The sequence below is a fragment of the Raphanus sativus genome, chromosome 2, assembly GCF_000801105.2.
Source record: "Raphanus sativus cultivar WK10039 chromosome 2, ASM80110v3, whole genome shotgun sequence".
NCBI classification, from domain to species: Eukaryota; Viridiplantae; Streptophyta; class Magnoliopsida; order Brassicales; family Brassicaceae; genus Raphanus; species Raphanus sativus.
In genome coordinates, this window is record NC_079512.1 from 567,355 (window position 1) to 580,110 (window position 12,756).

The 12,756-nt window shown below is 34.4% G+C and overlaps 2 protein-coding genes across 16 annotated transcripts; both read left to right on the forward strand.

The window, feature by feature from the left end:
* Nucleotides 1–3,758: 3,758 nt before the first annotated feature.
* On the forward strand, nucleotides 3,759–5,338 carry LOC108840364 (pollen-specific leucine-rich repeat extensin-like protein 3). 3 transcript variants are annotated; one of them, XM_018613198.2, is made up of 3 exons: nucleotides 3,759–3,944; nucleotides 4,020–5,018; nucleotides 5,128–5,337. In XM_018613198.2, exons 1-3 carry the CDS (start codon nucleotides 3,866–3,868, stop codon nucleotides 5,157–5,159), a joined length of 1,110 nt encoding a protein of 369 aa, XP_018468700.2. In that variant the 5' UTR covers nucleotides 3,759–3,865; the 3' UTR covers nucleotides 5,160–5,337. The 3 variants fall into 3 exon arrangements, with proteins under 3 accessions (XP_018468700.2, XP_018468701.2, XP_056848692.1); XM_018613199.2 differs by having other exon boundaries at nucleotides 4,023–5,018; XM_056992712.1 differs by having other exon boundaries at nucleotides 3,759–5,018; nucleotides 5,128–5,338.
* Nucleotides 5,339–7,032: 1,694 nt separating this feature from the next.
* LOC108820465 (DExH-box ATP-dependent RNA helicase DExH12-like) lies at nucleotides 7,033–12,222 on the forward strand. 13 transcript variants are annotated; one of them, XM_056993788.1, is made up of 6 exons: nucleotides 7,033–10,021; nucleotides 10,130–10,186; nucleotides 10,417–10,509; nucleotides 10,850–10,917; nucleotides 11,033–11,448; nucleotides 11,538–12,222. In XM_056993788.1, the coding sequence occupies exon 1, from the start codon at nucleotides 7,240–7,242 to the stop codon at nucleotides 9,961–9,963; it is 2,724 nt and encodes a 907-aa protein (XP_056849768.1). In that variant the 5' UTR covers nucleotides 7,033–7,239; the 3' UTR covers nucleotides 9,964–10,021; nucleotides 10,130–10,186; nucleotides 10,417–10,509; nucleotides 10,850–10,917; nucleotides 11,033–11,448; nucleotides 11,538–12,222. The 13 variants fall into 13 exon arrangements, with proteins under 13 accessions (XP_056849768.1, XP_056849762.1, XP_056849747.1 ...); XM_056993782.1 differs by lacking the exon at nucleotides 10,130–10,186 and adding an exon at nucleotides 10,236–10,310; XM_056993767.1 differs by having other exon boundaries at nucleotides 10,130–10,509.
* Nucleotides 12,223–12,756: the final 534 nt, after the last annotated feature.

Genomic DNA, 12,756 nt, shown 5'->3' on the forward strand with positions numbered 1-12,756 from the left:
GACATTTGAGAGATGATAGCTATCTCGTTCCTAAGCCTGGCTTCGTTTTTTTTCCTGATGCTTTTTTTTTTAATTTTCAGTGTTTTATGAAGTAAAAGTTGATTTTGCTTTTCTTCAGGTTCTCAGAAACCCTAAATTTTACCCAAAATCTTTTTCTCTATTGTCTCAATCTTTTCTTTCTGTACTTTTCAACATGTCTCTTCTGCTTTCTCATTAAGCAAAGTGACAGCATCTAGACAGTACCCGTCGTTTTATACAGTCTCAAACCAAATTTGAAAATATAATATTTTATCAAAATGACAAAAGAATATAAAAAACTTCGTAAAAATCAAATTCCATAAATTATTTATAAAAAATAATTTTTAACACACTTATTATTGAAATACAATTTTTTAGATTTTCCTGTAGAATTCATCCGTTAAATTCATATAGTCAAAGTCTTTTAACTATAGCCGTCTCAATTAATAATTTAGCCAAAATATTTAACTTATTTTAAATTACAAAATATAAATTATAAAATTATCATATTTCAAATAGTAATAAAAATATTTGATTAACGTTACCAAATTATTGGTGTCCAATGCGGATTTCAGTTTGATTTTGGTTCAGTTTTGGTTCTTTTATTTTTGGGTTTCCAGTATTTCAGTTTATAAAAAATAGCTATTATACTAAAAGTATATCTATTTTAGTTTGCTTCAGTTTATATATTGTTGATTTTTGGTATATTCGGTTTTATACCAAAAAATCATAAAAATATTTATCTTTTATAAAATTTTGTGTATTTTACTTTACATCATTAAATATTGGCTTTAATAAAATATGAAGATATTTTTTTTTTAAATAGACTATTTTCTTTTTTCTTTTACAGTTTTAAATAATTAGTAAATTTATTAATTTTAGTAAAAGATATTAAGTTAATAATAATAGGTCTTATAGAATAAAAATATTAAACAAATATTTATCCATAATATTATTAAATAACTAAATAATACTTTGTTTAATTTAATAAAAATGAAAAATAAAATTTTAGTTCAAAACAAAATATTAAACTACTAAACTTAAAATTTTCAGTAAGAATATCATATTAATAAAATAAAATATGTATATATTACTAATTAAATTATAGAGTTTACATATAATGTATTACTATTTTCCACTAATCGATTTATTCAGTTTGATTGGTTTATATACCAAACCGTTTCCATACCGCGGTTTCTTAAAAATAACATTCATTCGGTATATTTAATATTACCAAATCTAAACTGCTTTCTTCGCTTTATCGGTTCGCTTTTAATTGATTTGTTTTTAGCGGATTGAACATAAGCAATATATATCATTAATGATGTAAAACAAGTTCTTATGTGCATTCAAATGAAATAAATACCCAGGCGGTTGCCTGGGTAAAAATCTAGTTCATCTGTAAATTCATATAGTCAAAGTCTTTTAACTATAGCCGTCTCAATTAATAACTTAGCGAAAGTATTTAACTTATTTTGTGACATGGTAAACCACAAGTAATTTTTCATCAGTTTCACTTATAATGATTGATACTAGAATGGTCAATAGAAAATAAATTATATAACTAAAAGACAAGAGGACAAATAAAACTTTTGGATAAAGGAAAATGTGATGCAAAGACGTAAAAAGATAAATTAGAACAAAAGGAAAACTGTTTTGCGGTTAACTTTTAGTTATGACTTTAAATTTTAACTATAACTAGATTCTGACCCGCCCTTCGATAAATTAAATTTTATATTTGTGTTTTTTTTATAAAAATGGAACAACCTATATATTACTTATTTTGAAATTAAAACTGCGTTTAATTGAAGACTTTTTATTAGGATTTGTTGAAAATATATATTCATTATTTACGCAAATATTGGTTAATAGTTTAAATAAAATCCCAGATTTAAAGTATAAAGTTATGTGCTTTGGATGTAATTAGTTAAAATCTGAACATATGAATTTACGGTTACAAAAGAAAATAAAGAGTCGTGTGTTTTGCATTTAGGAAGTAAGAGATTGGGTCTAAGTTTATATATGTAATGATACAGGGTATATAGATCGGAAGAAAAGAAACCTACAAATATGTTTGTTTTTAAAAGAATGTTCAAAAAGAAAAGTTGTTTTTGTGATAATCGTATAACGTGTATACAGAGAAAAATGGATCCCACATAGTTTGCAAGTAAACTGGCAGTTAATTTGTAAGTAAACTGGCAGTTACAATCGAATAATCTATGTTAATGGCAGTTAATTATTAAAAATGTGGTTATAATTAATTGGACATAACTTACTATCAATTGGACATGTTGAAGAATTAATAGAATAGATTTAAAATAGAAATTAACTATCAATTATTAAACATATAAACATATATTTAACTTTAATAAATTTTCGAATTTTTGGAAAGTCGGACAAACATTATTATAACTAGTAATTCCAATAACAAATATTTATCTAATGCTACATGTTCACAAGTATTAATCGATAACTTGGATAGTTTCCCTTCTGTTCCGGTCCTGCATCTAGATCTCCGCAAAATATTATTAAGTAGCAATGGTGGACCTATAAATTATTTTACGGAAATAATCCTCTATACCAGGAAAATTAAAAGATATATAGTGTATTTTTCAAACAGAAAACAAATAAAAGTTATTAATACACGATTAGTATATATATATCATGATCAAAATTAGTATATATCTTGTTTCTTAAATTATGTATGACCTATGGGTTCACTATCTCACAAGTCATAACTATTGACTCAATAATACCTGCCTCCACTTGAACTAACCTCAACACCAACATGATCTTGGTATGTTGTGAAAATAAAAATAAAAACGTTACCAATATAAGAGAGATTGTATACGACATTTATACTTTGTTAATAAATATTTCAAATCATATATCGCAAAATTGCCTCTAGACTTGGTAAGCTCTGTGTGTGAAACCAAGGGCGAGGGAAAATCTCAGCTGTTATTAATAAGCAGAAGGAAAGCCAAGCTACAACTTGAAGACTTGGAAACTGAAACTTTAATCCGAGTGTGCGATTTAGATGACAATGACTCTCTTCTGTGTTTGCTCTGATGGGTTTGGAAGTCCAATAGAGCTTCCGGTTCACGAGGGATTAGATTTGCCGCCACTTGGAGATAACATTGGTCCATGAGTCCGTTACTGTTCAGAAAGTGTAAGGATGCATCATGCAATGTTATTATCTTGTTCCGGTTTTCGGTATTTTGTTTAAGATTTTTGGTACAATCTAATTTTTTTTTTCTCAAGCGTCCAGTCCAGGAAGAAGCGCATCTTGTAGAATATGTGAGGCTTATGCAAATGGATGTAGTCAAGAAAAAGATAAATCTAAAGAGCTTTTTGTTTGAGTACAAAGCAAGCAAAAGTAATTTATAAAATAACTTTCCTCTCTGATTATTTTTGCAATGTCAAGCAAGCATATATGCCCATTGGCATACAAAAATGTGTATATTCTTGTACTATAATGTTAGTTTTGACGGTTAAAAATCAATTAATTATTTCAAAATAGTTAAGGACTAGCTATAAGAATATAAACATTTAACTTCAGGAGTAAAGTGAGACTTGGATGACAACAAAGTGAACTCCTAAGGGCCAATCTTTATGAGAAACCCAGCAGAACCTTATATTCTTCCACAGGTTGCTTTAAATGATTCCTAGTGTCTTGTGTTTTGTTTTCTAAGCATGCATATAACATATACACATAAGAAAGAGGAGTAGACAAGACAAATATTCAAGTTATTTTGGTCCTATTACTTTTTTCTTTCCTCTTGGCAGTGTAGCTCATTGGTTCTAGTTTTGAAGATTTAACATCTCTTCTGGTCTCATCTTATAAACAATGGAATCAAATAGAGCACTCATAACCATTTTTATCCTCCTTTGTCTCTTTCTCTCGGCAAGCTTCTTCACTCATTCTGGTAAGCGTCTCTTTCTCTTCTTCTCTCCAGTTCTAGCTCCAAGAGCATTTGATTTTTTTCTTTCTAATTTTGTAGCAGATGCAAGAAAACTTGTTGGACTTGAGAGAGACTCAAAGAAGAGGCCAAAGAAGCTGACCATCAAAGCATTAAAACACACATCAGTGTTAGAGAAAATGATGACACAACTCAATCTAGCTCAGCCTTTGGATTGCTCAACAACATCCTCCAACACTCAACCTAATAGTGTTAGTGCAACTCTCAGTCTATCTCCCTACGTTCCACTTGCTCCACTTTCAGTTCCCGATAATGCCCCTCCTTTTTGTGTTAATCCTCCAAATATTCCTCTAAACTTGCCTCCTTTCTCCTCCTATCCTGAACTTAGCCCACCTCCAGGCCCAATCATTGTACCTAACCCACCTGAATCATCTTCTAATCCAAACTCAAACCCAAATCCACCTGACTCCACCTCAAACCCAAACTCAATTCCAAACCCACCTGAAACATCCTCCTCTAATCCAAACCCACCAGAATCATCTTCTAACCCGAACCCACCAGAATCATCATCAAACCCCAGCCCACCCGTTACAGTCCCAAACCCACCTGACATTTCCAGTCCAAACCCATCAGAAACAGTTCCTAGCCCTTCAGTACCCGGTTATTCGCCAGGCCCATCAGGACCCATTTCAGGTCCACCTTACTCCGAACCAGGCCCATCAACCTCGACTAACACTCCTACACCGTCCGGTAATATTCCAACCCCATCATCAGAGTTTTTACCTCCGATCGTCTATCCGCCGCCTATGGTTCCACCACCACCTAGCGTGAGTCCGGCATCAGGTTACTGGTGCGTTGCTAAGCCTTCAGTGCCTGACCCAATCATCCAAGAAGCCATGAATTTTGCTTGTGGATCAGGAGCTGATTGCCATTCAATTCAGCCTAATGGGTCTTGCTTTAAACCCAATACATTGTGGGCACATGCTTCATACGCCTTCAATAGCTATTGGCAGCGAACCAAAGGTTCCGGTGGCTCGTGCTCGTTCGGCGGCACCGGCATGCTTGTCACCGTCGACCCAAGTAGAATATTTACAGATATATCAATAATTATTCTATCATAGTGCTCCTTTTTCTTATTAAAATATGGATATTCATTTAACCTTTTGACTCTTCTTTTATCTGAATGCAGGCTTTAATGGGTGCCATTTTGATTTCTTCTAATGCATGAAGAACAATGAAGACGTCTCTCATTTTTTAAAAATTTATATCATGTGGATACGAATAATATCAACTACGTTTGATATATGTACATTAGGTTGGTCTCTCACTTGTAAGTTGTAACCCTTTAAGGTTTATAAAATACTAAATTCCTATGGAATGGCATTGGCATAACAACAGGGGCGGAGGCAGTGCAGGAGTGGTGGGGTCAGCTGACCCCACTACTTTTTAAAAAAATATATGTATTTCTCTTATATAATATGTATTGACACCAATTTAAAATTAAATTTGACCCCATTAAAAAAGTAGAACCCTACAAAAATAATTAAAATATTAAAATTTAAAGAAAAAATTATATAACTAATACATTTATACCATTTATTTGTTAAAATTTGAATTTGTATTAATTTTTATCTTAATTTTTACTATTGAAAAAAATTGAAATCAATAATAGGTTTTTATCTTAAACATAGTTACATATTAGTTTTAAGTCCAAATTATATTATGTCCAAATAGTAACATTAAAAAAATTAATAAACAAATTCATCATCTTCAATAAACGCGGGAGTTCATGTTCCAGAAAAAAAAATTCGATTAATTTCAAGTTGTTTTTTTTAATCTTATACTTTGGTCTTTTTAATTATTTTTTTATCAAACTAAATATTATTATGATTGATTGATTCAAATTCAATATAGGATTTATTTTTATATTCTGAATATTTTAAACAGATGGTTTCATATTTAGAAAAAGAACTAGTTTTTTATTATTTAGATAAATAATGACTAACTTATCTAAATGATCTTGGTAAAAAAATTGTAATATCTCCATAATCAAAGAGACAGGGTAAATCAAAAATATTTAACTTGAGAACTTTGTCAATCTCGTGATCATAATTTTAAAACAAGACTCATTAAAAATACATCAAAACGGTTTAATCATTCTTAGTTTGATCAATATAGTATTTGGTTAGAATAAATATTTTTTTATTGTTTTATCGAAACAAAATTTAAAGGATGTAATTAATGAAATTGTAATAAAAAAAAGTTTCAAAGATCGTAAATATAATTTTTATATACTTTGGTAATTATGTTTAAAAAATTTGACCCGGTCCAAAAAGTTTCTGGCTCCGCCACTGCATAACAACATAGTTCTGATAAATCTTATGCTAAATTCGTATATTGCTTTTTTGGTAATAGGATTATGTCTTCTAGACTTGCAAATAAACGTTGTAGCTACTAATTACCACTAACTATTCCTTTATTTATACACATATGACACAATGACATTGTTTTCATAAGAGAATTCTAGTCTGGTTGAAGGTTATAATGTTTCGACTTCGACACGTGAACTGTCACAACGATGCTTTGTTTGCTTAATTTGTATCACTAATTAGAGTTTTTGTTGACCAAAAAAAAAAAATTAGAGTTTTTGAGATTTTTTTTTTTGAAAGAGGAGCAAATTTCCCTTAGTTATGCTTTTTTTTCACTACTAATAGATGGTGTTGTTATTTTGATAAAATAATTTTTATTACTTTACAAATTTTTTACCATCGACTAAAATTTAATTTTATTAAAATAGATGGTTGACCAAAAAAGAACATACACAATATTAACAATTTTTACCAAAAAAGAACATATCCAACGAAAATTCTTCTAATAGAATACAAATTTTTTACTTCCTATTGCCTAATCAAAACAGTATTGGGATTTGGGTAAAAAGGAAACTAATATTAAAAAGTGGTAAATTTTGGCAAAATAGTGAAATACCGCCAGAAATAGGAAAAGAAAAACAATACAATTGGAAGAAGGAAAAAAAAGAAAAAGGAAAAGTGCACTCTGATTCGCACTATATAAACAAACAAACTCTTACCTTAAGCTCTCTCAAAATATAGATTCGATCATAAGGAGATAGAGGACGCTGCCAACAGAGAATCCTAAATCAACACGAAGGCTCTTCACCGTAAGCTTCCTTCTTCTCTCTGCTTTCGTTTCGCGGCGGTTATTAGGGTTTAGTCTCGTCTTCTTTGATATTAGATCAGATTCGTGGAGGTTAATAACATTGTTTGATTTTTGAATTTGGTGGATGGCGAACTTGGGAGATGGAGTTGCTAAGGGAAGGCGTGATGATGATACGGTTACTGATCGGGAGGATAGCAAGAGGCGTCGTCTTCTCATAGATTCTGATTATTATCAGCCGAAGAGTAAGGAGACTAGGGCTGCGTACGAGGCTATGCTTAGTCTTATCCAGCATCACCTCGGTGGTTTGCCTTTGAGTATTGTTATTGATGCCGCGGATGAGATCTTGGCTCTTCTCAATTACAACGATATCCCTGAAACTGAAAAGAAGAAGTTGGAGTTTCAGAAGATTCTTAACCTTATTATACCTGAGGATGAGGATGAGCAGATGAATCTTGTTTTTGATCAGCTTGTTTCCATTGGTGAACTGATCACCGACTTTGGTGAGGAGGCTCTTGAGTTTGAGGAGAGCGACGACGACGAGGAAGAGAGTGTTCCCGATGAAGAAGAACCTCAGAAAACTGGAGCATACTGGCTCCTGGGAGAAACAGCGGAGGAGAACCTGCTGAAAGCTATTAATGATCTGAATTACTACAGAACTGTTGTTGCTGATAGAGATTTAGAGAGTGGTAGGTTGAAGGGTCAGGGTCAGCGTCAGATGCTGGACCTGGAGAGCTTGGCTTTTGACCAAGGTGGTCACCTGATGGCGAATAACAAGTTTGTACTTCCACATGGCTCCTACAGAAGTCGCCGCGAGGGATATGATGAGTTTCATGTGCCGCGGGTTTTTAAAGAGGTGGATGTCAGCGAGAAGCTTGTGAAGATCACCGAGATGCCAGCTTGGGCTCAACCGGCTTTCAAGGGAATGCAACAGTTGAACAGAGTTCAGAGCAAAGTGTACGAGACTGCGCTGTTTAAGGATGATAACATTCTTGTTTGCGCTCCAACCGGTGCTGGGAGCACCGATGTTGCCGTGCTCACCATTCTTCAGCAAATTGGATTCAATAAGAAGGATGATGGAACATTTAACCATGGAAATTACAAAATCGTCTATGTTACACCCATGAAGGCTCTTGTTACTAAGATCGTCAGTAACCTGTCTAAGCGTCTGAAGGATTATGGAGTTACTGTGAGGGAACTCAGTGGGGATCAGTCTCTTAATGGGAAAGAAATTGAGGAGAGCCAGATAATTGTTACAACACCAGAGAAGTGGGATATCATCACCAGGAAGTCTGTTGATCTCCAGCTTGTGAGACTTGTTATAATCGATGAAATCCATCTTCTTCATGGTGATCGAGGGCCTGTGCTTGAAAGCATTGTTGCTAGGACTCTCAGACAGATTGAAACCATGAAGGAGAATATTCGTTTGGTGGGTTTGTCAGCTACACTGCCAAATTATGAAGATGTGGCCTTATTTTTGCGGGTTGATCTTAAGAAAGGATTGTTTAAATTTGACCGCAGCTACAGACCGGTGCCTCTTGATCAGCAGTATGTCGGAATCAGTGTGAGAAAACCGTTGCAGATGTTCAAGATGATGAATGATCTTTGTTATCAGAAAGCACTGGCTTGTGCTGGAAAGCACCAGGTTCTTATTTTTGTTCAGTCGAGGATGGAAACAGCAAAAACTGCAAAAGCAATGGTGGAGAAAGCAATGGCGAATGATACCCTCAACAGATTCTTGAAAGAAGATAGTGCAAGTCGTGAAGTTCTTCAGAGTCAGACTGAACTTATTAAGAATGGTGATCTGAAAAAACTTCTGCCTTACGGTTTTGCTTTTCATCATTCTGGGCTAACAAGGGGTGACCGTGAGATAGTTGAGGCGCTTTTCGGTGAAGGGCATGTGCAAGTCTTGGTTTCCACAGCAACTCTCTCATGGAGTGTGAATTTGCATGCTCATACTGTCATAATCAAAGGAACTAAGGTTTATAATCCTGAGAAAGGTGCGTGGATGGAACTCAGTGCCATGGATGTTATGCAGATGCTTGGTCGTGCTGGAAGACCTCAGTATGATCAATATGGGGAGGGTATAATTATCACTGGCTACAGCGAGCTGCAGTGTTATCTTTCTTTAACGAATGAGCAACTACCTATTGAAAGCCAGCTTATTTCCAAGCTTTCTGATCAGCTTAATGCTGAAATTGTTCTTGGAACTGTTCAGAATGCTAGAGACGCTTGCCATTGGCTTGGCTATACGTATCTATATTACCGTATGGTTCGTGATCCAACGCTTTATGGTTTAGCGCCCGATGACCTTGTAAAAGACGTATTGTTGGAGGAAAGAAGAGCTGACCTGATACACTCAGCTGCTACTATCTTGGACAAAAACAACTTGGTTAAGTATGACAGGGAAAGTGGATGTTTCCAAGTTACTGATTTGGGACGGATTGCTAGCAACTACTGTGTAAATCATGGGACCATAGCTACGTACAATGAGCACTTGAAGCCAACGATGAGTGATGCAGATCTTTATAGTCTGCTCTCACTAAGTGAGGAGTTCAAGCACGTGACTGTTGGGCAAGATGAGAAGACGGAACTGGCGAAACTTTTGGATCGTGTCTCGGTTCCGATCAAGGAAACTCTGGAGGAGCCCAGTGCAAAGATTAATGTTTTGCTACAGGCATACATTTCACAGCTAAAGCTTGAGAGTCTTTCTTTGACATCAGACATGGTTTATATAGGTCAGAGAGCTGGACGTCTTGTACAAGCTGTCTATGAAATTGCATTGAAGCGCGGATGGGATCAACTGGCTGAGAAAGCTCTGGAAATGGTTGGGAAGATTACAAAAAGATAAAAGAAGTTTACAAGCTCTCTAGTTCTGTTAACTAGCATCTCAAGCGACTTGATTTAAGGTTACTCTGCTATTTTTTCTGTTATTTTAATTGACTGTTTTCATTTTTTTTGTCCAAAATTTTCAGTTTCTTTTTGTTTTAATACACATCAATAATGTTTGTTGGCAGTAATCTTGTGTCCATATTTTCGCCCCATGTGCTGACCGGCTGTATTTACAATAGCAGGTGTTTAAATTACACCGGCATTGCTTGACTCTCTTGATTTGCTATGCAGCCTATTGGTGTTGTTGGCGCAATAACCCCAATGAACTTCCCTTAGCCATGATAACTCGGAAGTTCTTGCTTTGTTGTACCTTTTCAGTTTACCTTCTCTTTTATATAACCTGTCTAGTATACTATCCCAGTAGATTATGTTTTTTCGTTAGGTTTGAGGTGGATGGTTGACGGTAATGCAGGTTGGCCCTGCTCTTACTTCTGGATACATAGTCGTTGTTAAAGCATCTGAACTTAACGCCCTTAAACTTGCACTTCAAGCTGGCGTTCCTCCGGTAAGTTATGATTTTAGGCATGAACCATATATCCCACCAGGATCTCTGGTCTAATCAGTTTTGATATCGTCATGTCAGGGAGATGACCTGATAATTTGTAAATTTCAAACACGTAATGTTTCCTTAATAATATGTGATCTGGTTTTATCAACCCATCTCCAAAATAAATGCTTGTATTGTCATAAATGTGGCTACTAATACTAATCTGATGTATGACTATTGTGGCTGGAAGGCTAGTTTTTAACGATGTTTCTTATGTGATCATGAACTCTCTGAGCAGACCATTTTTTGCAGCTGTTTTGATGGTTTTCTTTGATTCATTTACATGGTTTTTTAACAGGGTGCACACTGAATGTGGTCATGGGAAATGCTCCTGAAATCGGCGATGCTTTGCTTACGAGTTCACAGGTTCCGCTAGTCATCTTTGTGTACTTTCTGTTACTTGCACCTCTGCCATAAGTAGTGAGTGATTCATGATAAGTAACCTTGTCAGCTGACTATTTTTGTTTCTTGTGCTACTCAGGTGAGGAAAATCACGTTCACAGGATTAACAGCAGTTGGGAAGAAGGTTGATGGCAGCTGCTGCACCTACTGTCAAATGTCAATAATAAGGTACGCTTAAGCCACAAATGGGTTTTGAAAAACCGTGCTAAGCCACAAATATCAATAAGGTACGCTTAAACCACAAAGTTTATGTTGTTTGATTTTATGTTTAAGACTTTATTGGCTTCATTCTCTGTTTTTGAGACTTTGTTAGCAAATAGTTTTCAAATAAGATTGCAGTGTTTTAGCTTTTTGCGTCTTTAAAGAATTAAGTTAAAGCATCAAGTGTTCTTCGCATTTGTTTCTTAGGGAGGAGATTTTCGGACCAGTAGCTCCCCCTTATTCGGTTCAAAACCGAGGAGGATGCTATCGGAATCGCTAATGACACTATTGCAGGTATGTCCTCTCAAGTAATCTTAGCAAACTGTTTTCTATATATATCAAGTCTCAGGGGCTAAAATGATAGAGGGAATGAATGTGTGCAGGACTTGCTACTTATATATTCACAAACTGTGTGCAACGGTCGTGGCATGTGTCTGAAGCACTTGAATACAGACTTGTAGGTGTGAAAGGACTCGTATCAACAGAGGAAAGACCAGAAATGGAAGACATGTTCTAAATTGTAGCGATACATCATACATCTCATCTGCTTACATATTTTTAATCGCAGGTGGCTCCATTCGGGGGATTGAAGCAGTCTGGTCTTGGAAGGGAAGGATCATGGTCTGGACGAATACCTTGAGGTAACTCATAACACTCATCTATTTAATCAACTTGTTTAGAGATTAAATTGATTATAATATTAGAATATGAACACGTTATGAATAAGTAAGTATCCATGAGAATATGTATTGTAAATTCATTATAGAAGTTTTCTGTAAATTCTATTGATGCTAATCAATTACAGTGATTTGGTTTGTTAAACGGTTTGGAAGCTGTAAGTTCCTCTTCCACTTATATATCCTTCGAATAAAAGCTGTCAGCGTATGGCTTATTTTGTTACTTGTAAGATTTGGAGGTGACCTTTAATAAATATAAATATTTGATCAATGTTTTAGCATATGGTGTTTGAATAATATTTTGGCGTTTTGATCTTTGTTTTCAAGTGAATTTTTGTATAATATTCGGACAATTTCTCTGCTCTGTATATACTAAAAAGAGAGTGGTCTTGTTCTTTGCTTACAATTATTAGAAATTCCTACGAGTCGATGTATTTGTAATCTTTTTTCTCATCAGTATCTTATTATAGACACTTATACGCCCCATGTGCCAGTGATTAAGAAGAGTTGAGAAAATATAATATCCGTGGTCAACAAACTTTAAGTTGATATGTATGAATGTATGAATTATCGATCCTAAATCATTTTTCTGACCATCCTATCAGTTTACCAAATTTTAGAGATTAATTAAATTAAAAATAGCGATCAGTTATGTTTCAAATTAGCGTTGGAATAATGGTTCGATGCCAAACTTGGGAATTTTTTTTTAATTGGGGAAAAGATAGGAAGGGTGGAAGGAATATATTCATTTCGATGAAGAAATTCCAAAGCACCATAAAAAGATGCTTGAAGTTCAAGCAACCATGGCCTCTATTATTTTAAACCAACTTACTTTATTGTCATTAATTTATTTATTCTTTAGTCGACTAGTTTAATTATTTCTTTTTAAGTTCTTTGTTTCCTTCAGCAACAATTAGCTACAAGT

Bases quoted from the DNA above. Each gene is read 5' to 3' on its own strand.
- LOC108840364 (XM_056992712.1), top strand. From the start codon at position 3,866: ATGGAATCAAATAGAGCACTCATAACCATTTTTATCCTCCTTTGTCTC. The intron at 5,019-5,127 runs GTAGAATATTTA...ATCTGAATGCAG, and splicing joins GCTTGTCACCGTCGACCCAA to GCTTTAATGGGTGCCATTTT.
- LOC108820465 (XM_056993767.1), top strand. From the start codon at position 7,240: ATGGCGAACTTGGGAGATGGAGTTGCTAAGGGAAGGCGTGATGATGAT.